At 47.3% G+C, this 25,910-nt stretch overlaps 1 protein-coding gene across 1 annotated transcript in view; it reads left to right on the top strand.

The window, feature by feature from the left end:
• The first annotated feature begins 180 nt into the window (after positions 1–180).
• Positions 181–25,910, top strand: part of LOC139402508 (propionyl-CoA carboxylase alpha chain, mitochondrial-like) — a 53,327-nt gene continuing 27,597 nt past the window's right edge. Inside the window, exons 1-7 of the mRNA XM_071146496.1 lie at positions 181–264; positions 897–974; positions 4,210–4,257; positions 4,459–4,527; positions 10,864–10,977; positions 11,106–11,159; positions 24,364–24,495. Of these exons, the coding sequence (XP_071002597.1) occupies positions 211–264; positions 897–974; positions 4,210–4,257; positions 4,459–4,527; positions 10,864–10,977; positions 11,106–11,159; positions 24,364–24,495 (549 nt within the window). The 5' untranslated portion in view covers positions 181–210. The remainder of the gene's footprint in view (positions 265–896; positions 975–4,209; positions 4,258–4,458; positions 4,528–10,863; positions 10,978–11,105; positions 11,160–24,363; positions 24,496–25,910) is intronic.

Below are 25,910 nucleotides of genomic sequence, written 5' to 3'. Positions count from 1 at the left end.
ACAGATGGACAAAGAAGTAAGACGAGGCTTTGCATTATAAAAGTAGGCTCTACTGTATGGTCCATTCAGTCTAAATACATTGAAAACCCTCAAGCTCTACCGACGTCCTTCTACGTACGTACTTCTACGTCCGGTTACTCGATTTGATTGGAAGACGGAGCACACTCCCCTGTTACACGTCACTACTGCGCTCCTCTCACCCGGACAGACATGGCGGCGTACATGATCACTTCAACCCTGCGAAGAGTTTTGCTTGTTGCTAAGGTGAGCTGTCAGTTATTGTAAACTTAATCTTGTAGCTAGTTATTTGAAATTCATGAAGAGCTCTTGCAAAACCGAAACACCCGACAATCTATGCCTTTTAATGCAAGTTTCTAGCACCACACAATTGGACATCTGTTCGCTAGCCTGCCAAGCTAGCAAGTCTGTCTGTCACTCACACGCCTTCTCTCAAGCCGTCTCTCTTCTTTTGAAGTTTGTAAGATGTAAGCATTCTCTACTCTGACATTTAAATGTTTAATTTCGCGGTATAAATGTTTAAGTTATTCGTATTAGAGAATGTACAGCTTCGTCCGTTCCTCCTCTGTCAATGTCAAAGCGTCCAACCCGTTAGCATCTTGTTAATAAGTTGTTACACTATATAACACAATCCTGAACTGGTCGAACCTTCACCACATGACTAAATGTAACTGTCTTTGAATGATAATATCGGGATTTGCCTTCGTTCCAGCTCAGCAATACTGGGCGCTGTTGGTGTAATAGAAACAACACCGCTGCCATCACGTTTAACCTTCACCTCTTTGTGATGTTCGGCATGTGTCCATTATAAAGAATAGCGAAGAGTGGTGTTTATGATGGTACTATAACGTTCATGTTTCTGAAATGTTTCCCCGCAGCATGCCTCTTTCCAGTCCAGATGCTGTGTGGCGTCCAGTCGAGTCCAGTACTCCACTGTTTATGATTCCAATGAGAAGGTAACATATGATTCACAGGGTGCAGGGCTGTCACAAGGATGCATGGAAGGCTAGGACCAATGTTACCTCAACATTTTTTTTGGGGGGGGGCACTGAGCACAGAGCACATTTCAGGTCTTGTGAGTTGAAAGTTGTGAGAATGCTGTACAACGTCCGGCGAGCGTTTACAGTGAACGGAGGCTGTACCCTTACAGTTTTAGACAGACATGCTATTGGAGCATAATGTAGGCCTACCGACAAAACCAATGGAGCAAATCCCATAACATTTAAACATGCAAATAGCTTTTGATATATATCCTACAGGGGATTGAAAGACGGCTCATGAGCCAATAGAATTCTACTCCGTTGTGCTCCAGCTCTGCCTACAACATCACAGACTAAATCTTGCTAAGTTAGATTTGTTTTGGCTTGTTGCATTGAAAAGGGGCTGATATAATGTTGATTCGATCACAGAAAAATACTTTTTCCTTCGGAAAGTATTGAGACCCCTTGACTTTTTCCACATTTTGTTACATTACAACCATATTCTAAATGGATTAAATCATCCCCCCCCCCCCATCAATATACACACAATACCCCATAATGACAAAGCAAAAACAGTAGAATTTGTTTTGCTAATTTAAAAAATAAATAAAGAAACTGAAATCACATTTACATACACTACTGGTCAAAAGTTGTACAACACCGCCTCATTCAAAGGTTTTTCTTTATTTTTGACAATTTTCTACATTGTAGAATAATATTGAAGACATCAAAACTATGAAATAACACATATGGAATCATGTAGTAACCAAAAATAGTGTTAAACAAATCAAAATATATTTTATATTTGAGATTCTTCAAAGTAGCCACCCTTTGCCTTGATGACAGCTTTGTACACTCTTGGCATTCTCTCAACCAGATTCATGAGGTAGTCACCTGGAATGCATTTCAATGAACAGGTTTGCCTTCTTAAAAGTTAATTTGTAGAATTTCTTTCCTTAATGCGTTTGAGCCAGTCAGTTGTGTTGTGATAAGGTATGGGTGGTATTGTCATTGAGGCAAAAAGTGGCTATTTGAAGAATCTCTCAGTCCCTGCCACTGAAAAACATCCCCAAAGCATGATGCTGCCACCTCCATGCTTCACCGTAGGGATGGTGCCAGGTTTCCTCCAGACATGGAGGAATGCTTGGCATTCAGGCCAAAGACTTCAATCTTGGTTTCATCAGACCAGAGAATCTTTTTTCTCAAAGTCTGAAAGTCTTTAGGTGCCTTTTGGCAAACTCCAAGCGGGCTGTCATGTGCCTTTTACTAAGGAGTAGCTTCTGTCTGGCCACTCTACCATTAAGGCCTGATTGGTGGAGTGCTGCAAAGATGGTTGTCTTTCCAGAAGGTTCTCCCATCTCCACAGAGGATCTCTGGAGCTCTGTCAGAGTGACCATCGGGTTCTTGTCACCTCCCCGACCAAGGCCCTTCTCCCCCGATTGATCAGTTTGGCCGGGTGGCCAGATCTATGATGGAGGCTAAGAATGATGGAGGCCACTGTGTTCTTGGGGACCTTGATTGCTGCAGGAATGTTTTGATACCCTTCCCCAGATCTGTGCCTCGACACAATCCTGTCTCGGAGCTCTACGGACAATTCCTTCGACCTCATGGCTTGGTTTTTGCTCTGACATGCACTGTCAACTGTGGGACCTTATATAAATAGGTATATGCCTTTCCAAATCATGTCCAATGCATTGAATTTACCCCAGGTGGACTCCATTCAAGTTGTAGAAACATCTCAAGGATGATCAATGTTAACAGGATGCACCTGAGCTCAATTTCGAGTCTCATAACGAAGGATCTGAATACTACTAAGCTATTTTTTTTTTTTTTAATTATAAATTTGCAAACATTTCATAAACTTGTTTCTCTGTTTCATTATGGGGCAATGCGTGTAGATGCTGAGGATTTAAAAACATCTTATTGAATCCATTTTAGAATAAGGCTGTAACGTAACAAAATGTGGAAAAAGTCAAGGGGTCTGAATACTTTACGAAGGCCCCGTAGTGCAAACTAATTGGGTGAACTCAGTGGCGTTCAGTCTCTAAAGGTGCAGTATAGAGGGAACATTGGATAGGAGTAGTATGGCTCACTGGGTGCAGGGTTGTCACATGATGCCAGGAAGGATAGGAGAAGTATGGCTCACTGGGTGCAGGGTTGTCACATGATGCCAGGAAGGATAGGAGAAGTATGGCTCACTGGGTGCAGGGTTGTCACATGATGCCAGGAAGGATAGGAGTAGTATGGCTCACTGGGTGCAGGGTTGTCACATGATGCCAGGAAGGATAGGAGAAGTATGGCTCACTGGGTGCAGGGTTGTCACATGATGCCAGGAAGGATAGGAGTAGTATGGCTCACTGGGTGCAGGGTTGTCACATGATGCCAGGAAGGATAGGAGTAGTATGGCTCACTGGGTGCAGGGTTGTCACATGATGCCAGGAAGGATAGGAGTAGTATGGCTCACTGGGTGCAGGGTTGTCACATGATGCCAGGAAGGATAGGAGAAGTATGGCTCACTGGGTGCAGGGTTGTCACATGATGCCAGGAAGGATAGGAGTAGTATGGCTCACTGGGTGCAGGGTTGTCACATGATGCCAGGAAGGACAGGAGTAGTTCTGTATTGAAATTAAATACAGTACTTTGTGTTGACAGACATCTGCTTAAATACAGTACTTTGTGTTGACAGACCTCTGATTTAAAAACAGTACTTTGTCATGACTTGTGGAGGTTTGTCAACATGAACCTGGGTCACACAGAATGTATTTTATTTGTTGCTAGCAGAGTATTATCTTTTCTCTCTAAATGTTACAAGGGGAAACCTTAATTTCCCTCCATCCCCAATATAAACAACATGTCACATCCTCCTAGCTTTGTCCTTTCATCTTCAAACCGCCAACCTTGCCTCTGGCCATAGTGTTTAGCAGTAGGACAGGCAGGGGGTTGAGCTGTGAGTGGGGGGGGCGGGGGGAGAGGGGACAGAGGAAAGACGTTTCATTTAATAAGGTGTTCAGACCAGAGGAACGGAAAGACTGACAGAACCAGACGCTTTCACTTACTGTGTTTCTACGTGTTTACTGGTACACACACACACACACACACACACACACACACACACACACACACACACACACACACACACACACAGGAGCAAATGATTTGTTGTGACAATGAGTTCCCAAACTAATCTCTTTCTTCCCTTTCACCCTACTAGACCTTTGATAAGATCCTCATTGCAAACAGAGGAGAGATCGCCTGCAGGGTAAGACTGTGTGTTAACTAAGCATCACTGGTTCTCAGGTTAAGAGACAGGATGAAAGCCCTCCTAAGCTACACCGTGTCTCATCTCTCTACTGCGCCTATAGCAGGTCTATAGCACCTAGTAAACATTATAGACTATTATTATTATTATTGATGTATTGAATAGAAGCTGATCACACGTCTTCTTCATTGTCTCTGGCAGGTGATGAAAACATGTAAGAAGATGGGTATCAAAACAGTGGCGGTGCACAGTGATGTCGACGCCAGCGCGGTAAGTCTGTCTGGTCTGTAGAGGTGGTGGTAAGTCTGTCTGCTCTGTAGAGGTGGTGTGTGGGGGTAAGTCTGTCTGGTCTGTAGAGGTGGTGTGTGGGGGTAAGTCTGTCTGGTCTGTAGAGGTGGTGGTAAGTCTGTCTGCTCTGTAGAGGTGGTGTGTGGGGGTAAGTCTGTCTGGTCTGTAGAGGTGGTGTGTGGGGGTAAGTCTGTCTGCTCTGTAGAGGTGGTGTGTGGGGGTAAGTCTGTCTGGTCTGTAGAGGTGGTGGTAAGTCTGTCTGCTCTGTAGAGGTGGTGTGTGGGGGTAAGTCTGTCTGCTCTGTAGAGGTGGTGTGTAGGGGTAAGTCTGTCTGCTCTGTAGAGGTGGTGTGTAGGGGTAAGTCTGTCTGGTCTGTAGAGGTGGTGTGTGGGGGTAAGTCTGTCTGGTCTGTAGAGGTGGTGGTAAGTCTGTCTGCTCTGTAGAGGTGGTGGTAAGTCTGTCTGCTCTGTAGAGGTGGTGTGTGGGGGTAAGTCTGTCTGCTCTGTAGAGGTGGTGTGTGGGGATAAGTCTGTCTGGTCTGTAGAGGTGGTGTGTGGGGGTAAGTCTGTCTGCTCTGTAGAGGTGGTGTGTGGGGGTAAGTCTGTCTGCTCTGTAGAGGCGGTGTGTGGGGGTAAGTCTGTCTGCTCTGTAGAGGTGGTGTGTGGGGGTAAGTCTGTCTGCTCTGTAGAGGTGGTGTGTGGGGGTAAGTCTGTCTGCTCTGTAGAGGTGGTGTGTAGGGGTAAGTCTGTCTGCTCTGTAGAGGTGGTGTGTAGGGGTAAGTCTGTCTGCTCTGTAGAGGTGGTGTGTAGGGGTAAGTCTGTCTGGTCTGTAGAGGTGGTGTGTAGGGGTAAGTCTGTCTGGTCTGTAGAGGTGGTGTGTAGGGGTAAGTCTGTCTGCTCTGTAGAGGTGGTGTGTGGGGGTAAGTCTGTCTGCTCTGTAGAGGTGGTGTGTGGGGGTAAGTCTGTCTGCTCTGTAGAGGTGGTGTGTGGGGGTAAGTCTGTCTGCTCTGTAGAGGTGGTGTGTGGGGGTAAGTCTGTCTGCTCTGTAGAGGTGGTGTGTAGGGGTAAGTCTGTCTGGTCTGTAGAGGTGGTGTGTAGGGGTAAGTCTGTCTGCTCTGTAGAGGTGGTGTGTGGGGGTAAGTCTGTCTGCTCTGTAGAGGTGGTGTGTGGGGGTAAGTCTGTCTGCTCTGTAGAGGTGGTGTGTAGGGGTAAGTCTGTCTGCTCTGTAGAGGTGGTGTGTGGGGGTAAGTCTGTCTGCTCTGTAGAGGTGGTGTGTGGGGGTAAGTCTGTCTGCTCTGTAGAGGTGGTGTGTGGGGGTAAGTCTGTCTGCTCTGTAGAGGTGGTGTGTGGGGGTAAGTCTGTCTGCTCTGTAGAGGTGGTGTGTGGGGGTAAGTCTGTCTGCTCTGTAGAGGTGGTGTGTGGGGGTAAGTCTGTCTGGTCTGTAGAGGTGGTGTGTAGGGGATGTTGGTGTCTAGTAGTAGATGGAAAGTAAAGTAGACGGATCTCCATTACTAACCTGGTGTGTTTTATTGACCCCATACAGCCAGAGGTATTGTGTTATAATGACCCCATACAGCCAGAGGCATTGAGGTGTTATAATGACCCCATACAGCCAGAGGTATTGAGGTGTTATAATGACCCCATACAGCCAGAGGTATTGTGGTGGTGTGTTATAATGACCCCATACCGCCAGAGGTATTGTGGTGGTGTGTTATATTGACCCCATACAGCCAGAGGGATTGTGTTATAATGACCCCATACAGCCAGAGGTATTGTTATAATGACCCCATACAGCCAGAGGTATTGTGGTGGTGTGTTATGTTGACCCCATACAGCCAGAGGTATTGAGGTGGTGTGTTATAATGACCCCATACAGCCAGAGGTATTGAGGTGGTATGTTATAATGACCCCATACCGCCAGAGGTATTGCTATATTGGCCCCATACTGCCAGAGGTATTGAGGTGGTGTGTTATAATGACCCCATACTGCCAGAGGTATTGTGTTATAATGACCCCATACCGCCAGAGGTATTGTGTTATAATGACCCCATACAGCCAGAGGTATTGAGGTGTTATAATGACCCCATACAGCCAGAGGTATTGAGGTGGTGTGTTATAATGACCCCATACCGCCAGAGGTATTGTGGTGGTGTGTTATATTGACCCCATACAGCCAGAGGTATTGCTATATTGACCCCATACTGCCAGAGGTATTGTGTTATAATGACCCCATACCGCCAGAGGTATTGCTATATTGACCCCATACTGCCAGAGGTATTGAAGGTGGTGTGTTATATTGACCCCATACAGCCAGAGGTATTGAGGTGTTATAATGACCCCATACAGCCAGAGGTATTGTGGTGGTGTGTTATATTGACCCCATACAACCAGAGGTATTGAGGTGTTATATTGACCCCATACAGCCAGAGGTATTGTTATAATGACCCAATACAGCCAGAGGTATTAAGGTGGTGTGTTATATTGACCCCATACAGCCAGAGGTATTGTGTTATAATGACCCCATACAGCCAGAGGTATTGAGGTGGTGTGTTATAATGACCCCATACAGCCAGAGATATTGAGGTGGTGTGTTATAATGACCCCATACAGCCAGAGGGATTGTGTTATAATGACCCCATACAGCCAGAGGTATTGAGGTGGTGTGTTATAATGACCCCATACAACCAGAGGTGGTGTGTTATAATGACCCCATACAGCCAGAGGGATTGTGTTATATGGACCCCATACAACCAGAGGTATTGAGGTGGTGTGTTATAATGACCCCATACAACCAGAGGGATTGAGGTGGTGTGTTATATTGACCCCATACAGCCAGAGGTATTGAGGGGGTGTGTTATAATGACCCCATACAGCCAGAGGTGGTGTGTTATAATGACCCCATACAGCCAGAGGTGGTGTGTTATAATGACCCCATACAGCCAGAGGGATTGTGTTATAATGACCGCTACATGAGAAGGTTAGTTGTATTTACAGGCTGGTTTAATGACATAGTAGGCCTTTAACTGGGTGTGAAAGTGACTTTCCAGCACTGAGCTCCTCTATTGGTCAGACGGGTGGGTAGACACGGTTGTTTATTGGGCTCCTCTAGTTGCCAAGCTGAGTAACATTCCTAAACGTTGACCAGGACACAGGGTGTAGATGGGGGACTGTTGAGTACCCACCTTGACGTTGACCAGGACACAGGGGGTAGATGGGGGACTGTTGAGTACCCACCAAAATGTGCTCCGGAGGCTCTACGGTTGATGTTAATATTGTTGTATGTCAATGGACCAAGTACAGCCAGAGGTAAGATGGCCCACGTAATAGTGAGGTCCCATTGACCTGTGGATGTGTTGGACAGGTTTGGAGTGGTGTTTAGCTGTGGAGCAGACATGATGCCTCCCTTAGCACTTCTTTGTTAAGAGACGCAGGGAACCAACTGGCCTGTAACCCCCCCCCCCCCTACACACACACACCTACACACACACCTACACACACACCTACACACACACCTACGCACACACACACACACACACACACACACACACACACACACACACACACACACACACACACTCCTTCTGCCACCTTGTTGATCCAGATGTTGATGTTAATCCCGTGGAATGTGTCCTGGTGGTGACAGTGTCTGTCACTCAATCTGCTGAGGGTCTGGCTCCGTGGGGGGGTGAGGACGGGGGCTGGTGATGTGAGATTTAGAAGATGATATGGCTGCCTGGCCTTGATGTGGTTTTCAAAATACCACTCTCACCCAATGAATAATGTCTTTCTTGTTTTACAACCTGTTTAATTGAACAGAAAATGTCTGTGTCAGATGAATGGATCGCAGTTGATGCTTTGGCTAGTTTGTCCTCTTGAATATTTAGTTATTTAAAATGATGCTACAGAGATTTTGTATCATTTCAGCCAGTAGTTGAAAGTAGCGCTCGAGCCAAAACGTCATCCATTTTGTGTGATACGTTGGGTCCTGCAAAAAAACAAAGTGCTTAAGATCCCGTTCTGCGGTAGTGCCTGTGTCTGCGGTAGTGCCTGTGTCTGCGGTAGTGCCTGTGTCTGCTGTAGTAGCTGTGTCTGCGGTAGTGCCTGTGTCTGCGGTAGTGCCTGTGTCTGCGGTAGTGCCTGTGTCTGTGGTAGTGGCTGTGTCTGCGGTAGTGCCTGTGTCTGTGGTAGTGCCTGTGTCTGCGGTAGTGCCTGTGTCTGCTGTAGTAGCTGTGTCTGCGGTAGTGCCTGTGTCTGCGGTAGTGCCTGTGTCTGTGGTAGTGGCTGTGTCTGTGGTAGTGGCTGTGTCTGTGGTAGTGGCTGTGTCTGCTGTAGTAGCTGTGTCTGCGGTAGTGCCTGTGTCTGCGGTAGTGCCTGTGTCTGCGGTAGTGCCTGTGTCTGCGGTAGTGCCTGTGTCTGCGGTAGTGCCTGTGTCTGCGGTAGTGGCTGTGTCTGCGGTAGTGCCTGTGTCTGCTGTAGTAGCTGTGTCTGCGGTAGTGCCTGTGTCTGCGGTAGTGCCTGTGTCTGCAGTAGTGCCTGTGTCTGTTGTAGTGCCTGTGTCTGCGGTAGTGCCTGTGTCTGCTGTAGTGCCTGTGTCTGTGGTAGTGCCTGTGTCTGCTGTAGTAGCTGTGTCTGCGGTAGTGCCTGTGTCTGCGGTAGTGCCTGTGTCTGCGGTAGTGCCTGTGTCTGTTGTAGTGCCTGTGTCTGCGGTAGTGCCTGTGTCTGCTGTAGTGCCTGTGTCTGTGGTAGTGCCTGTGTCTGCTGTAGTAGCTGTGTCTGCGGTAGTGCCTGTGTCTGCGGTAGTGCCTGTGTCTGCGGTAGTGCCTGTGTCTGCGGTAGTGGCTGTGTCTGCGGTAGTGCCTGTGTCTGCGGTAGTGCCTGTGTCTGTGGTAGTGCCTGTGTCTGCGGTAGTGCCTGTGTCTGCTGTAGTAGCTGTGTCTGCTGTAGTAGCTGTGTCTGCGGTAGTGCCTGTGTCTGTGGTAGTGGCTGTGTCTGTGGTAGTGGCTGTGTCTGCTGTAGTGGCTGTGTCTGCTGTAGTGCCTGTGTCTGCTGTAGTGCCTGTGTCTGCGGTAGTGGCTGTGTCTGCGGTAGTGCCTGTGTCTGCTGTAGTAGCTGTGTCTGCGGTAGTGCCTGTGTCTGCGGTAGTGCCTGTGTCTGCGGTAGTGCCTGTGTCTGCGGTAGTGCCTGTGTCTGCGGTAGTGCCTGTGTCTGCGGTAGTGGCTGTGTCTGCGGTAGTGCCTGTGTCTGCTGTAGTAGCTGTGTCTGCGGTAGTGCCTGTGTCTGCGGTAGTGCCTGTGTCTGCGGTAGTGCCTGTGTCTGTTGTAGTGCCTGTGTCTGCGGTAGTGCCTGTGTCTGCTGTAGTGCCTGTGTCTGTGGTAGTGCCTGTGTCTGCTGTAGTAGCTGTGTCTGCGGTAGTGCCTGTGTCTGCGGTAGTGCCTGTGTCTGCGGTAGTGCCTGTGTCTGTTGTAGTGCCTGTGTCTGCGGTAGTGCCTGTGTCTGCTGTAGTGCCTGTGTCTGTGGTAGTGCCTGTGTCTGCTGTAGTAGCTGTGTCTGCGGTAGTGCCTGTGTCTGCGGTAGTGCCTGTGTCTGCGGTAGTGCCTGTGTCTGCGGTAGTGGCTGTGTCTGCGGTAGTGCCTGTGTCTGCGGTAGTGCCTGTGTCTGCGGTAGTGGCTGTGTCTGCGGTAGTGGCTGTGTCTGCGGTAGTGCCTGTGTCTGCTGTAGTAGCTGTGTCTGCGGTAGTGCCTGTGTCTGCGGTAGTGCCTGTGTCTGCGGTAGTGCCTGTGTCTGTTGTAGTGCCTGTGTCTGCGGTAGTGCCTGTGTCTGCTGTAGTGCCTGTGTCTGTGGTAGTGCCTGTGTCTGCTGTAGTAGCTGTGTCTGCGGTAGTGCCTGTGTCTGCGGTAGTGCCTGTGTCTGCGGTAGTGCCTGTGTCTGTTGTAGTGCCTGTGTCTGCGGTAGTGCCTGTGTCTGCTGTAGTGCCTGTGTCTGTGGTAGTGCCTGTGTCTGCTGTAGTAGCTGTGTCTGCGGTAGTGCCTGTGTCTGCGGTAGTGCCTGTGTCTGCGGTAGTGCCTGTGTCTGCGGTAGTGCCTGTGTCTGCGGTAGTGGCTGTGTCTGCGGTAGTGCCTGTGTCTGCGGTAGTGCCTGTGTCTGCGGTAGTGGCTGTGTCTGCGGTAGTGCCTGTGTCTGCGGTAGTGCCTGTGTCTGCGGTAGTGCCTGTGTCTGCGGTAGTAGCTGTGTCTGCGGTAGTAGCTGCGTACCATATGATTGTGGCTTGACGCTTTGGCCACATTTGAATAAATACTTGTTTTTCTCTGTGCCGCCTCAGGTCCATGTGAAGATGGCTGACGAGGCAGTGTGTGTAGGCCCCGCCCCCACCAACAAGAGCTACCTCAACATGGACGCCATCATGGACGCTATCAGGAAGACTGGATCCCAGGCCGTGAGATTTACGACACACGTTGACACACACACACACACACACATCAACTTTTAAACACACACACACATTTGAACACACGGTTGTGTTTGCTGTTGTGTTTTGAGGCCTTTTCTCTTCTGTCTCTGAAGGTGCATCCAGGCTACGGTTTTCTGTCTGAAAATAAAGAGTTTGCCAAGAGACTGGTGAGTCATGCTGGGATTTACAACTGTCGGGAACACACACACACACACACCTCTCTCTGTATATCCCCCTCTGTTTCCCTTATCAACAGGCTTCGGGAACCCCCGGAAGGTTAATTTTATTAAGGGTGTGATTCTCCGGGTGAAAACCTGATATGAAAACTTAACACACAGACGCCAAAAGACTCACTTCATGATAAGAAAATGTAACATCTTTCAAAATGATTTTAAAAGTAATTTACTTAAAGGAAAATGTTTTCTCAGTTATACCTCCACATTTCATGGCCCCAATGTCCTGCAGACAGACACAAGACTTGACAACTTAAACAAAAGGTTAAATAAAACATTTAAAAATACAAGACCCCTCCGACGTTTAGCCGATGACACACATCGAACCATGCCGTTATGCAAGGCTGTGTTGGTACTGCAAATCTAAAACTCACCTGTTCCACAGGTAAATAACAACATGCTTATTTACCTCATGGTTAACTAAGTACCTCTCCCACCATCATTCAATGTCCTAAAACAACCCTGACATCTCTCCCTCCCATTGAATACAGTCAGTTGTACAACTTACTAGGTATTCCCCTTTTCCCTTCCTGTTGTGGCATATCATGCAAGGCACCCGGAGGTGGGCTGTAGTACATTGAAGCTAATCCCACAGGTAAATGGCCTATTTTCCTTCATTGGAACTAAAAGATGTCGTACCCACTCCCATGATTTGGATCAACCGCAATGCCCAGTGTCCCCGACTCCTATTGTGTTGCCCTGGAACAAGGCTCTTGCTCGGTATGGGCCGTCCGCTGCCTTATGGGAGCCTGCTGTGGAAATGGAGATGTCATTACATTAGCAACTCAAAGGACCTCCCCCTCCTGTAACAGTGGGGGAATAGTTAGTGCCAGATTTACGCATTGCAAAACCCTCTGAGGGTGGGGGCAATGTCCGTATGCCTCTGGGCTCGGGGTAAAGCCGGGGGGGGGGGGGGGGGATTAGGGTAAGGGTTCTGTTAGCATGAGAAAGAACCTCAGGCTGAATAGAGCTGGAGGGATATGGGGGATGGATGGAGTATAGTAGAATGTATTGTCCCTCAATGCGTCGGTGGATCCCCACCCCCCCCCGTTTCAAAATAAATGTGTAATTATTTTTTGGGACTTTTGCAGACGGACACAAGCATTTCACACTTGTGTTGAGCACTCTAGGACACCTCTTATTGTTGGAGACTCATTTGTTTGCGCCTGGCAAAATGGCGTGTGGTGCTCCGCTCACCAGTGTGTTAAGAACAGCCGTTTGGACGTGAGACTATGAGGCAGGTCTGAAAAGGCTCAGCCAGGTTTATTATGATGTAAATAGTGAGATGTCACAACATGGCACCAGAGGGAGGGAGGATCGATGTTTGTCATTGTGTCTTCATTTAGAGCAGGGTTTCCTCAACTCCGTCCTGCCCCCCCCCCCCCCCCCCCCGGGTGAACGTTTGGTAATAATCAACGCTTGATGATGAGTTGGTTATTGGAATCAGCGTAACGAACTAAAACGTGCACCCGGGGGAGGGGCCCCAGGACTGAGTTGGGGAAACACTGATTTAGAGGATGATAGGTTGTGTGTTTTTCATTGTGTCCTCGTCTAAAGGGCAGATGTCTGTTGTTGTTAAACTAAAAACATTGGTTTAAAATCTGACAGTGTTTTTTTATATCCATTTATTTTATTTTGGATCCTGCGACTCTGTTGGGCTAAATTGCTGTGAGCGCTGCTATCGGTCTCAAGACACCGAAGCCCAGCTAGCCTCGCTGTCTTGGCGGTCTCAAGACACCAAAGCCCAGCTGTCTTGGCGGTCTCAAGACACCAAAGCCCAGCTGTCTTGGCGGTCTTAAGACACCAAAGCCCAGCTAGCCTCGCTGTCTTGGCGGTCTCAAGACACAAAAGCCCAGCTGTCTTGGCGGTCTCAAGACACCAAAGCCCAGCTAGCCTCGCTGTCTTGGCGGTCTCAAGACACCAGAGCCCAGCTAGCCTCGCTGTCTTTGCGGTCTCAAGACACCAAAGCCCAGCTAGCCTCGCTGTCTTGGCGGTCTCAAGACACCAGAGCCCAGCTAGCCTCGCTGTCTTGGCGGTCTCAAGACACCAAAGCCCAGCTAGCCTCGCTGTCTTGGCGGTCTCAAGACACCAAAGCCCAGCTAGCCTCGCTGTCTTGGTGGTCTCAAGACACCAAAGCCCAGCTAGCCTCGCTGTCTTGGCGGTCTCAAGACACCAGAGCCCAGCTAGCCTCGCTGTCTTGGCGGTCTCAAGACACCAAAGCCCAGCTAGCCTCACTGTCTTGGCGGTCTCAAATGGAGGCCGGTATTAAAAGTTTCCAGCGCTGCAGGGAGCTGTGTTTACTTTGTTCCCGGGACGATGTGGACCAGGGTGACTTTCAATGGAGTAACTGCTTGTGGAAGACTACAGCAGCAAAGTAGCTACTTTAATCAAGTGGCAAACCAACACAAGCTACTGGGGAACCCACGCCCACCTACTTTTATCAAGTAGCAAACCAACACAAGCTACTTGGGAACCCACGCCCACCTACTTTTATCAAGTAGCAAACCAACACAAACTACTTGGGAACCCACGCCCACCTACTTTTCCATTTTCTTCCACCCCATTAGCCGGACGCCGCTTTGTTCGAGTGGAAGTATCGCCGCCGTGTCGGCTTTCCACAGCCGACAGGCCAGTGCTCCGCAGGGTTCCTTCTCTGAAGGGTCTCCCCCTTCCCTGGAGAACGGAGTTGTTCTCGACCCAACCAACCAGCCACGGAGGTACGTCACTCGCCGTGGAAGTCGAAGGAGGCGTCCTCTGGCAGCGGGGGTCTCCATGGAGATGTTGAGCCCAGAACTGACACAGACCAGGAACAGCTTTGCTGCACTGGATCCAGAGGTTCCGGCGCCTTCTTCCTTGAGGGCTTCCCATTCGAGATCGGATCCGGAGGTACCTGCATCTTCGTCCTCGGTCCCGTCTACCTCACCGGTGGCTCCTATCTCAGGTTCAGATCCTCGGAGCTCCCACCCTCAACAGACCGTGAGGCTGCCTGAGAAACCGGTCCATTCAACATCACCAGCGCTATGGTGAGAAACATCTCAGTCCCCAAGGCAAAAACCCTGTGTTACCCAGGAGAACGAGTACAGGACATAACAAGCCTGCTTCAGACTGTTCTACCACAGGAGCACGAGTACAGGACATAACAAGCCTGCTTCAGACTGTTCTACCACAGGAGCACGAGTACAGGACATAAGGTTGATTCAAACTGTTCTACCACAGATGCCGGGAGCTGACACTGTCGTAGTCCATGTGGGGTCAAACGACATCAGGAGGGCTAGCTAGGAACATTTGAAAATGTACTTTAAATAACTGATTTTAGCATTAAGATTCCAAAAAACGGCCAATCATTTCAGGTCCAGTACCATCGTTGGGCCGCGGGTGTGAATATTCAGCAGACTGCTGGCATTACACATCTGGCTGAAAGACTACTGTAGACTACTGTAGACTACTGTAGCTATGTAGACTACTGTAGACTACTGTAGACTACTGTAGACTACTGTAGACTACTGTAGCTCTGTAGACTACTGTAGACTACTGTAGCTCTGTAGACTACTGTAGACTACTGTAGACTACTGTAGCTCTGTAGCTCTGTAGACTACTCTAGCTCTGTAGACTACTGTAGCTCTGTAGACTACTGTAGCTCTGTAGACTACTGTAGCTCTGTAGACTACTGTAGACTACTGTAGCTCTGTAGACTACTGTAGACTACTGTAGCTCTGTAGGCTACTGTAGACTACTGTAGCTCTGTAGACTACTGTAGACTACTGTAGCTCTGTAGACTACTGTAGACTACTGTAGCTCTGTAGACTACTGTAGCTCTGTAGACTACTGTAGACTACTGTAGCTCTGTAGACTACTGTAGACTACTGTAGCTCTGTAGACTACTGTAGCTCTGTAGACTACTGTAGCTTTGTAGACTACTGTAGACTACTGTAGCTCTGTAGACTACTGTAGCTCTGTAGACTACTGTAGCTCTGTAGACTACTGTAGACTACTGTAGCTCTAGACTACTGTAGACTACTGTAGACTACTGTAGCTCTGTAGACTACTGTAGCTCTGTAGATTACTGTAGCTCTGTAGACTACTGTAGCTCTGTAGATTACTGTAGCTCTGTAGACTACTGTAGCTCTGTAGACTACTGTAGCTCTGTAGACTACTGTAGACTACTGTAGCTCTGTAGATTACTGTAGCTCTGCTGGAGTCACTTTTATTGATAACTTTGACACCTTCTGGAAACAGAAGATACTCTACAGGAATGACAGAGTCCATCCAAATCATCTTGGCTCCTGGACTCCGTCCACGCGTTTCAAGGCTGCGTTGAAACAATGACTGGTAAATGATCCAAAGACCAGCTCAGTTAATCCCTACCATTGTGACAATGAGTCGTCATAATGCTGCATCAAATGTACATGATCCAAGGGGCATTGGCAAACACAATGGAAGTCATTTAATTTATTATGTACCCCTAATTACCCTGAATACTTATTTTAATCCTACAGCTATTGTAAGCAGTAATCATGAGCCTAGGAACCAGAGTTACACTGTTATCACTGAGGCGGTGTCCTAGTAGGAAGCCCACTTCATGCACTTCACTCACCCTGCACTATCAGCTCCAATGTAAATAACGTGAGGAAGTCTACTTCTAACAAACTTCCCAGTGAAGCGTTAAAAACAATCTAGCAACCCAGGAAAGTGCTAAGAAATAGCCCATATTAACATGCGTAGACTAAGAGACAAGGTTCGTGAAGTCTATAACTTGATTGTAACATTTTATATTCTGACTATCCTTGAAACTCACTTAGATAATACCATTCTTACAGTGGTAGCAATACATGGTTATAACATCTACAGGAAAGACAGAAATGCCAACGGGGGAGGTGTTGCGGTCTATATTCAGAACCACATTCCTGTAAAGCTTAGAGACAATATAATGTTATATACTATTGAAGTAATATGGCTACAGGTTCATCTGCCTCACCTAAAGCCCATTCTGGTGGGAAGCTGCTATAGACCACCAAGTGCTAACAGTCAGTATCTAGATAATATGTGTGAACTGCTTGATAATGTGATATCAACAGAGAAGTATATTGTCTGGGTGATTTAAATATTGATTGGCTCTCATCAAGCTGCCCACTCAAGAAAAAAACGTCAAACTGTAATCAGTGTCTGCAACCTGGTTCAGGTTACCACAAACAGCACAGGAATTAAATCATCAACATGTATTAATCACATTTTTACTAATGCTGCAGAAATGAGCTTGAAAGCAGTATTTAAATCCATGGGATTTAGTGATCACAATATTGTAGCCATATCTAGAAAAACCACAGGTACAAAGGTTGGGCCTGATATAGTGTATAAGAGGTCATACAATAAGTTGTGTAGTGATTCATATGTTGGTGATGTAAATAATATTTGCTGGTCTGTGGTGTGTAATGAGGAGCAACCAGATGCTGCTGGTCTGTGGTGTGTAATGAGGAGCGACCAGATGCTGCTGGTCTGTGGTGTGTAATGAGGAGCAACCAGATGCTGCTGGTCTGTGGTGTGTAATGAGGAGCAACCAGATGCTGCTGGTCTGTGGTGTGTAATGAGGAGCAACCAGATGCTGCTGGTCTGTGGTGTGTAATGAGGAGCAACCAGATGCTGCTGGTCTGTGGTGTGTAATGAGGAGAAACCAGATGCTGCTGGTCTGTGGTGTGTAATGAGGAGCAACCAGATGCTGCTGGTCTGTGGTGTGTAATGAGGAGCGACCAGATGCTGCTGGTCTGTGGTGTGTAATGAGGAGCAACCAGATGCTGCTGGTCTGTGGTGTGTAATGAGGAGCAACCAGAAGCTGCTGGTCTGGTGTGTAATGAGGAGCAACCAGATGCTGCTGGTCTGTGGTGTGTAATGAGTAGCGACCAGATGCTGCTGGTCTGTGGTGTGTAATGAGGAGCAACCAGATGCTGCTGGTCTGGTGTGTAATGAGGAGCAACCAGATGCTGCTGGTCTGGTGTGTAATGAGGAGCAACCAGACACCGCACTTGACACATTTATGAAATTGCTTATTCCAGTTACTAATAAGCAACGCGCCCATTAAGAAATGACTGTAAAAACTGTTAAATCTCCTTGGATTGATGAGGAATTGAAAAATTGTATTGTTGAGAGGGATGAGGCGAAAGGTATGGCACATAAGTCTGGCAGCCCAACTGACAGGCAACCGTACTGCAAGTTAAGAAATCATGTGACTAAACTAAATAAAAAATAAACTACACTATGAAACAAAGAGAAATTATATAAAGAATGATCGTAAAAAGCTTTGAGGCAAATTAAATTACAATTTGGGGGGGAAAAAAGCCAACTCGGCTCCATCATTCATTGAACCAGATGGCTCACTCATCACAAAGCCCACTGATATTGCAAACTACTTTAAGGATGTTTTCATTGACAAGATAAGCAACATTAGGGATGACATGCCAGCAACACTGGCTGACACAACACATCTAAGTATATGTGACCAAATGATGAAAGGCAAGAAATGTACTTTTGAATTGCGTAAAGTCGGTGTGGAGGAGGTGAAAATTATTGTGGGGTCTGACAAATTATTGTGTGTCCCAACGGGGTCTGACAATCTGGTTGGAACATTACTGAGGGTAATTGCAGACGATATTGCCTCTCTTATTTGTCACATCTCCAATTTAAGCCTACTAGAAAGTGTGTCCCCTCAGGCCTGGAGGGAAGCTAAAGTCATTCCGCTACCCAAGAATAGTAAAGCCTCCTTTACTGGCTCAAATAGCTGAACAATCAGCCTGTTACCAACCCTTAGTAAACTTCTGGGAAAAATTTGTTTGACCAGATATAATGCTATTTCACGGTAAACGAATTGACAACAGACTTTCAGCACGCTTATAGGGAAGGACACTAAACAAGCACAGCACTGACACAACTGACTGATGACTGACTGAGAGAAATTTGTGATAAAATGATTGTGGGGGCTGTCTTCACTGCAGCTTTTGACATTATCGATCATAGTCTGCTGCTTGTAAAACATGTGTGTTATGGCTTTACACCCCCTGCTATATTGTGGATAAAGAGTTACCTGTCTAACAGAACAGAGAGTGTGTTCTTTAATGGAAGCCTCTCAAACATAATCCAAATGGAATCAGGAATTTCCCAGGGAAGCTGTTTAGGCAGCTTGCTTTTAAATTTTTTTACTAACGACATGCCACTTACTTTGAGTAAAGCCAGAGTTTCTATGTATGCGGATGACTCGGCACTATACACGTCAGCTACTACAGCGACTGAAATGGCTGCAACACTTTACAAAGAGCTGCAGTTAGTTTCAGAGTGGGTGTTCCTTGGCCGAGATGGGAGAACTTGCCAGAAGGACAATCGTCTTTACAGAACTTCACCGATCTGGGCTTTATGGGAGAGTGGTCAGACCGAAGCCACTTTTGAGAAAAAGGCTCTTGACAGCACGCCTGGAGTTTGCATAAAGGCCTGTGAAAGACAGAGCATGAGGCAAAAGGTTTGGTGGTCTGATCAGACTAAAATGTAACTCTTTGGTCTGAATGCAAAGCGCTATGTCTGGAGAGAACCAGGCACAGCTCATCACCCGTCGAACACCATCCCTATCGTGAAGCATGGTGGTGGCAGCATCATACTATGGGGATGCTTTTCAGCTGCAGGGACTGGGAGACTGGTAAGGATAGAGAAAACAATGAATGGAGCCAAATACAGGAAAACCCTTGATGAGAACCTGCTTCAGAGTGCAAACAACCTTATACTGGGTCGAAGATTTATGTTCCAACAGGACAATGACCCCAAGCATACAGCCAAAGCAATGCTGGAATGTCTTCAGAACTAGAATATGAAAGTCCTTGAGTGGCCCAGCAGAAGCCCAGACTTGAATCCCATTGAAATTTTGTGGAAAGACTTGAAGATTGCTGTTCCCCGGCACTCCCCATTTAACTTAACAAAGCTTGAGAAAATCTGCAAGGAAGAAGCTGATCCAAATCTGCAAGGCAAAGCTGATCCAGACATCCCCCAAGACGACTTAAAGCTGTAATCCCAACCAAAGGTGCTTCTACAAAGTATTGACTCAGCTGTGAATACTTAGTGCCTTCAGAAATTATTCACACCCCTTGACTTTTTCCATGTTTTGTTGTTCCAGCCTGAATTTAAAATGGATTTTTACATTGAAAGTGCCTTGAAAGGGCCTTCACACAATTCCCCATAATGTCAAAGTAGGTTATTTTTTTCATTCATTAAAAATCAAGATTTAATTTAGGATTAAATCTTGACTCAATAAGTAATCAACCCCTTTGTTATGGCAAGCCTAAATAAGTACTGGAGTCAAAATGTGCTTAAACAAGTCACATAATGAGTTGCTTGGACTCTGTGTTCAATACTAGTGTGTACCTCATCTCTGTATCCAACTCATACAATTATCTGTAAGGTCCCTTCAGTCGAGAATTTTTTTCAAACACAGATACAACCACAAATACTAGGGATGTTTTCCAATGTCTCACAAAGAAGGGCACCTATTGGTAGATGGGTAAAAAAAAATACAATTAGACATGACATATTCCTTTGAGCATGGTGAAGTTGTTAGTTACACTTTAGATGGTGTCCCTTCAAAGATACAGACATCCTTCCTAACTCAGTTGCTGGAGAGGAAGGAAACTGCTCAGGGATTTCACCATGAGGCCAATGGTGAGTATAATGTTTGTGATAGGAGAACTGAGGATGGATCAACATTGTATACTCTACATTATTAACCTAAATGACAGAGTGAAAAGAGAACCTGTACAAAATATATATTCTGAAACATGTATCCTGTTTGCAATAAGGTACTAAAGTAAAACAGCAAAAAATGAATACAAAGTGTCATGTTTGGGACAAATCCAATACATTACTGAGTGCCACTCTTCATATTTTCAAGCATGGTGGTGGCTGCATCATGTTATGGGTATGCTTGTCATCGGCAAGGACTATAGAGTTTTTTGGGGGGGAGGGATAAAAATCAACAGAATACAACTAAGCACAGTCACAGTAGAGGAAAACCTGGTTCAGTCTGCTTTCCACCAGACACTGGGAGACGAATTCACCTTTCAGCAGGACAATAACCTGAAACACAAGGCCAAATTTACACTGGAGTTGCGTACCAAGAAGACATTGACTGTTCCTGACTCACACCCCTTCAGTCAGCTTAAATCTATGGCTAGACTTGAAAATGGCTGCCTAGCAATGATCAACAACCAACTTGGCAGAGCTTGAAGAATTTAGAGCTCGTATAGACTTACCCAGAAAGACTCACAGCTGTAATCACTGCCAAAGGTGCTTCTACAAAGTATTAACTCAGGGGTGTGAGTCGATACTTGTGTGTTTTTGTATTTCAATAAATTAGCAAAACATGTTTTCACTTTGTCATTACAGGATAATGTGTGTAGATGTGTTAATCAATTTTGAATTCAGGCTGTAACACAACAAAATGCAGAGGGGTATGAATACTTTCCTAAGGCGCTGTATATATTGTTCAAACAGTGATCTGGAGCCAAGATGGCGGAGGTGTATATATTGTTCAAACAGTGATCTGGAGCCAAGATGGAGGAGTTGTATATATTGTTCAAACAGTGATCTGGAACCAAGATGGAGGCGCTGTATAGATTGTTCAAACAGTGATCTGGAGCCAAGATGGAGGAGTTGTAAATATTGTTCAAACAGTGATCTCTACAACCAAGTCAAAGTCTAACAAGGAAGCCTACTGATGAAATGAGAATGAAGGTACCTTTTGTGTAAAACTTAAATCATTTCACTAAAGTAGGGGTTTTGTTCTTCTGTTTTCTCTCTTCACCACTCTTCTCTTTGTCCCTCTCAGCTAAGCTTATTATTTACAAACAGCAGAATTATCTCTGGGTCGAGTCCCCCTCTTCTCCTTCTCTGCCTTTGTCTTGTGTGTCATGCTATGGGAACCAGGGCCCATTCACTTTAATGGTGCTGAATTGGGAGTCATTGAGGGTGAATCTCCATACTAATAACAGGCCCTTAGGCTCCGACCCAAATGGAACCCAATTCCCTATATAGTGCACTATTTTTGACCAGTGCCCAGTCAAAGGGGATGCACTTCATAGGGAATAGGTTGCCATTTGGGCCACAGCATTACTGCCCAGCTGTAGGCCTGACGATGGGCCCTGAGGCTCTGCCACTGTGTGTGAGGCAGGAAGCAATATCCAACGGGCTCTATACAACACAAAGACAACGAGAGAGAGAGAGAACAAGCGCCCTTCTTCTCGTCCCTCTTTCTTTCCCTGTTTATAAGCCTTAAGTACTGTCATGTGTCCAGGGCTAGTGGGTAATGTAGGAGGGGTAGATGTGACATCAGGAGACTAGGCCTCAACTATTACAGCCTGAAGGGGTTTGTGTTGAGTTCCCAAGACAGCACTGTTTTGACTGACAAGAAATGTCTGTGATGGAGTCTCTTCCTGTATCTTTTACCTATTTCACATTTGACTTATTTTTGTCCTCGCCAGCTTTGACTTTGCTGATAGCTGCTTTATTGAAGAAAAATGTACTCGCTATGACTGAGATGTTGTTGTCCCCCCTCACTATGACTGAGATGTTGTTGTCCCCCCTCACTATGACTGAGATGTGGTTGTCCCACCTCACTATGACTGAGATGTGGTTGTCCCACCTCACTATGACTGAGATGTGGTTGTCCCACCTCACTATGACTGAGATGTGGTTGTCCCACCTCACTATGACTGAGATGTGGTTGTCCCTCGCTATGACTGAGATGTTGTTGTCCCACCTCACTATGACTGAGATGTGGTTGTCCCACCTCACTATGACTGAGATGTTGTTGTCCCACCTCACTATGACTGAGATGTTGTTGTCCCACCTCACTATGACTGAGATGTTGTTGTCCCTCACTATGACTGAGATGTGGTTGTCCCTCACTATGACTGAGATGTGGTTGTCCCTCACTATGACTGAGATGTGTTTGTCCCTCGCTATGACTGAGATGTGGTTGTCCCACCTCACTATGACTGAGATGTGGTTGTCCCACCTCACTATGACTGAGATGTGGTTGTCCCACCTCACTATGACTGAGATGTTGTTGTCCCCCCTCACTATGACTGCGATGTTGTTGTCCCACCTCACTATGACTGAGATGTTGTTGTCCCACCTCACTATGACTGAGATGTTGTTGTCCCACCTCACTATGACTGAGATGTTGTTGTCCCCCCTCACTATGACTGAGATGTTGTCCCCCCTCACTATGACTGAGATGTGGTTGTCCCACCTCACTATGACTGAGATGTTGTTGTCCCTCACTATGACTGAGATGTGGTTGTCCCACCTCGCTATGACTGAGATGTGGTTGTCCCACCTCGCTATGACTGAGATGTGGTTGTCCCTCACTATGACTGAGATGTTGTTGTCCCCCCTCACTATGACTGAGATGTGGTTGTCCCTCACTATGACTGAGATGTTGTTGTCCCCCCTCACTATGACTGAGATGTGGTTGTCCCACCTCACTATGACTGAGATGTGGTTGTCCCGCCTCACTATGACTGAGATGTTGTTGTCCCTCACTATGACTGAGATGTGGTTGTCCCACCTCACTATGACTGAGATGTTGTTGTCCCCCCTCACTATGACTGAGATGTGGTTGTCCCACCTCACTATGACTGAGATGTTGTTGTCCCCCCTCACTATGACTGAGATGTGGTTGTCCCACCTCACTATGACTGAGATGTTGTTGTCCCACCTCACTATGACTGAGATGTGGTTGTCCCTCGCTATGACTGAGAGATGTGGTTGTCCCACCTCACTATGACTGAGATGTGGTTGTCCCTCACTATGACTGAGATGTGGTTGTCCCCCCTCACTATGACTGAGATGTTGTTGTCCCCCCTCACTATGACTGAGATGTTGTTGTCCCCCCTCACTATGACTGAGATGTTGTTGTCCCCCCTCACTATGACTGAGATGTGGTTGTCCCACCTCACTATGACTGAGATGTGGTTGTCCCACCTCACTATGACTGAGATGTTGTTGTCCCACCTCACTATGACTGAGATGTGGTTGTCCCACCTCACTATGTTTAGGGGAGATAAACTGTAAGTCTCTCTGAATAAGAGTGTCTGCTAAATGACTCATGTAAATGCACATTGTGATAAATACTGAAATTGGTGAAAAATGTTGAACACGTTTAAATTCTTGAGCTGCCTGGTACAATGGAACCAATTCAACCACTATAATCATGTAGGTTGGTATAGGTGGCATCTCTATACTGACCCAGGTCTGTTCATTATGTAGGTTGGTATAGGTAGCATCTCTATACTGACCCAGGTCTGTTCAGGTTGCATCTCTATACTGACCCAGGTCTGTTCAGGTTGCATCTCTATACTGACCCAGGTCTGTTCATTATGTAGGTTGGTTCAGGTTGCATCTCTATACTGACCCAGGTCTAGTCATTATGTAGGTTGGTATAGGTAGCAGATCTATACTGACCCAGGTCTGTTCATTATGTAGGTTGGTTTAGGTAGCAGATCTATACTGACCCAGGTCTGGTCATTATGTAGGTTGGTATAGGTGGCATCTCTATACTGACCCAGGTCTGTTCATTATGTAGGTTGGTATAGGTAGCAGATCTATACTGACCCAGGTCTGTTCATTATGTAGGTTGGTATAGGTAGCAGATCTCTATACTGACCCAGGTCTGTTCATTATGTAGGTTGGTATAGGTAGCAGATCTATACTGACCCAGGTCTGTTCATTATGTAGGTTGGTATAGGTAGCAGATCTATACTGACCCAGGTCTGTTCATTATGTAGGTTGGTATAGGTAGCAGATCTCTACTGACCCAGGTCTGTTCATTATGTAGGTTGGTATAGGTAGAATCTCTACTGTCCCAGGTGTCTGTCTCAGTGGTTCTAGTGTATGGTTGTTCTCTGATGTGGTGATGTTGTTGTTGGTCTCCTACAGGCTGTCCCAGGTGTGATTGTCTGTCTCAGTGGTTCCAGTGTATGGTTGTTCTCTGATGTGGTGATGTTGTTGTTGGTCTCCTACAGGCTGTCCCAGGTGTGATCGTCTGTCTCAGTGGTTCTGGTGTATGGCTGTTCTCTGATGTGGTGATGTTGTTGTTGGTCTCCTGCAGGCAGCAGAAGACGTGGTGTTCATAGGACCGGACACCCACGCCATCCATGCCATGGGCGACAAGATCGAGAGCAAGCTCCTAGCCAAGGCAGCCAATGTCAACGTCATCCCTGGGTTCGACGGGGTCGTCGAGGTGAGCTATACTGTCAACATGGTTGTCCTGGCAACAACTTTCTGCAAGCATATGATCGTCCTGGCAACAAATCAAACTGGATCTACATTTAACAGTACCACTCAGATCTGGTCTTCATTATCCCTCATTCTACACACAGGCATTTGTTTTCCTCCATCTCTATTCTCCTCATCTCTCTCTCCTCTACCCCCTCTCTCCTCTACCCCCTCTCTCCTCTACCCCCTCTCTCCTCTACCCCCTCTCTCCTCATCTCTCTCCCTCCTCTACCCCCTCTCTCCTCTACCCCCTCTCTCCTCATCTCTCTCTCTCCTCTACCCCCTCTCTCCTCTACCCCCTCTTTCCTCAGCCATTTGCCTTTCTCGGTCTCTCTCAATCTTCCCTTCTTTCTCCTCCTGCTCTCCCACTCTCCTCTCCCCCCTCTCCTCCTGCTCTTCCACTCTCCTCTCCCCCTCTCTCTCCTCCTGCTCTTCCACTCTCCTCTCCCCCTCTCTCTCCTCCTGCTCTTCCACTCTCCTCTCCCCCTCTCTCTCCTCCTGCTCTTCCTCTCTCTCTCTTCTCCTGCTCTTCCACTCTCCTCTCCCCCCTCTCTCCTCTCCTGCTCTTCCCCTCCTCTGTATACAGTGATGGTCCTAATAGAGCTGTGTGGGCCATGTTTAACACTTCTCCTGCTGATGGCTAGTAGATAAATAGATACTGATGGTTGTTGTCACGTAGCTGTCACAGGCCAGGGGGGCAACAACAGCTCTGATGGGGTGATCTCTTCTACCTATGCTGCCCCCAGGGCATGATTGATGGGCTAGACAGACAGACCGGCAGGGAGTCAGACAGTCAGGCAGACAGGCAGGGAGACAGGCAGACAGGCAGGGAGACAGACAGACAGACAGACAGGGAGACAGACAGACAGGCAGGGAGACAGACAGACAGGCAGGGAGACAGACAGGGAGACAGACAGACAGACAGGGAGACAGACAGACAGACAGGGAGACAGACAGACAGGCAGGGAGACAGACAGACAGGCAGGGAGACAGACAGACAGGCAGGGAGACAGACAGACAGGCAGGGAGACAGGCAGGCAGGCAGGGAGACAGACAGATAGACAGGCAGGGAGACAGACAGACAGACAGACAGGCAGGGAGACAGATAGACAGGCAGGGAGACAGGCAGGGAGACAGGCAGGGAGACAGGCAGGGAGACAGACAGGCAGGCAGGCAGGCAGGCAGGCAGGGAGACAGACAGACAGGCAGGCAGGCAGGGAGACAGACAGACAGATAGGCAGGGAGACAGACAGGCAGGCAGGCAGGGAGACAGACAGGCAGGCAGGCAGGGAGACAGACAGACAGACAGGCAGGGAGACAGACAGACAGACAGACAGACAGACAGACAGACAGACAGACAGACAGACAGGCAGGGAGACA

This window comes from Oncorhynchus clarkii, unplaced genomic scaffold (genome assembly GCF_045791955.1).
Source record: "Oncorhynchus clarkii lewisi isolate Uvic-CL-2024 unplaced genomic scaffold, UVic_Ocla_1.0 unplaced_contig_8908_pilon_pilon, whole genome shotgun sequence".
NCBI lineage: Eukaryota > Metazoa > Chordata > Actinopteri > Salmoniformes > Salmonidae > Oncorhynchus > Oncorhynchus clarkii.
This window is presented reverse-complemented; position numbering and strand designations above follow the sequence as displayed.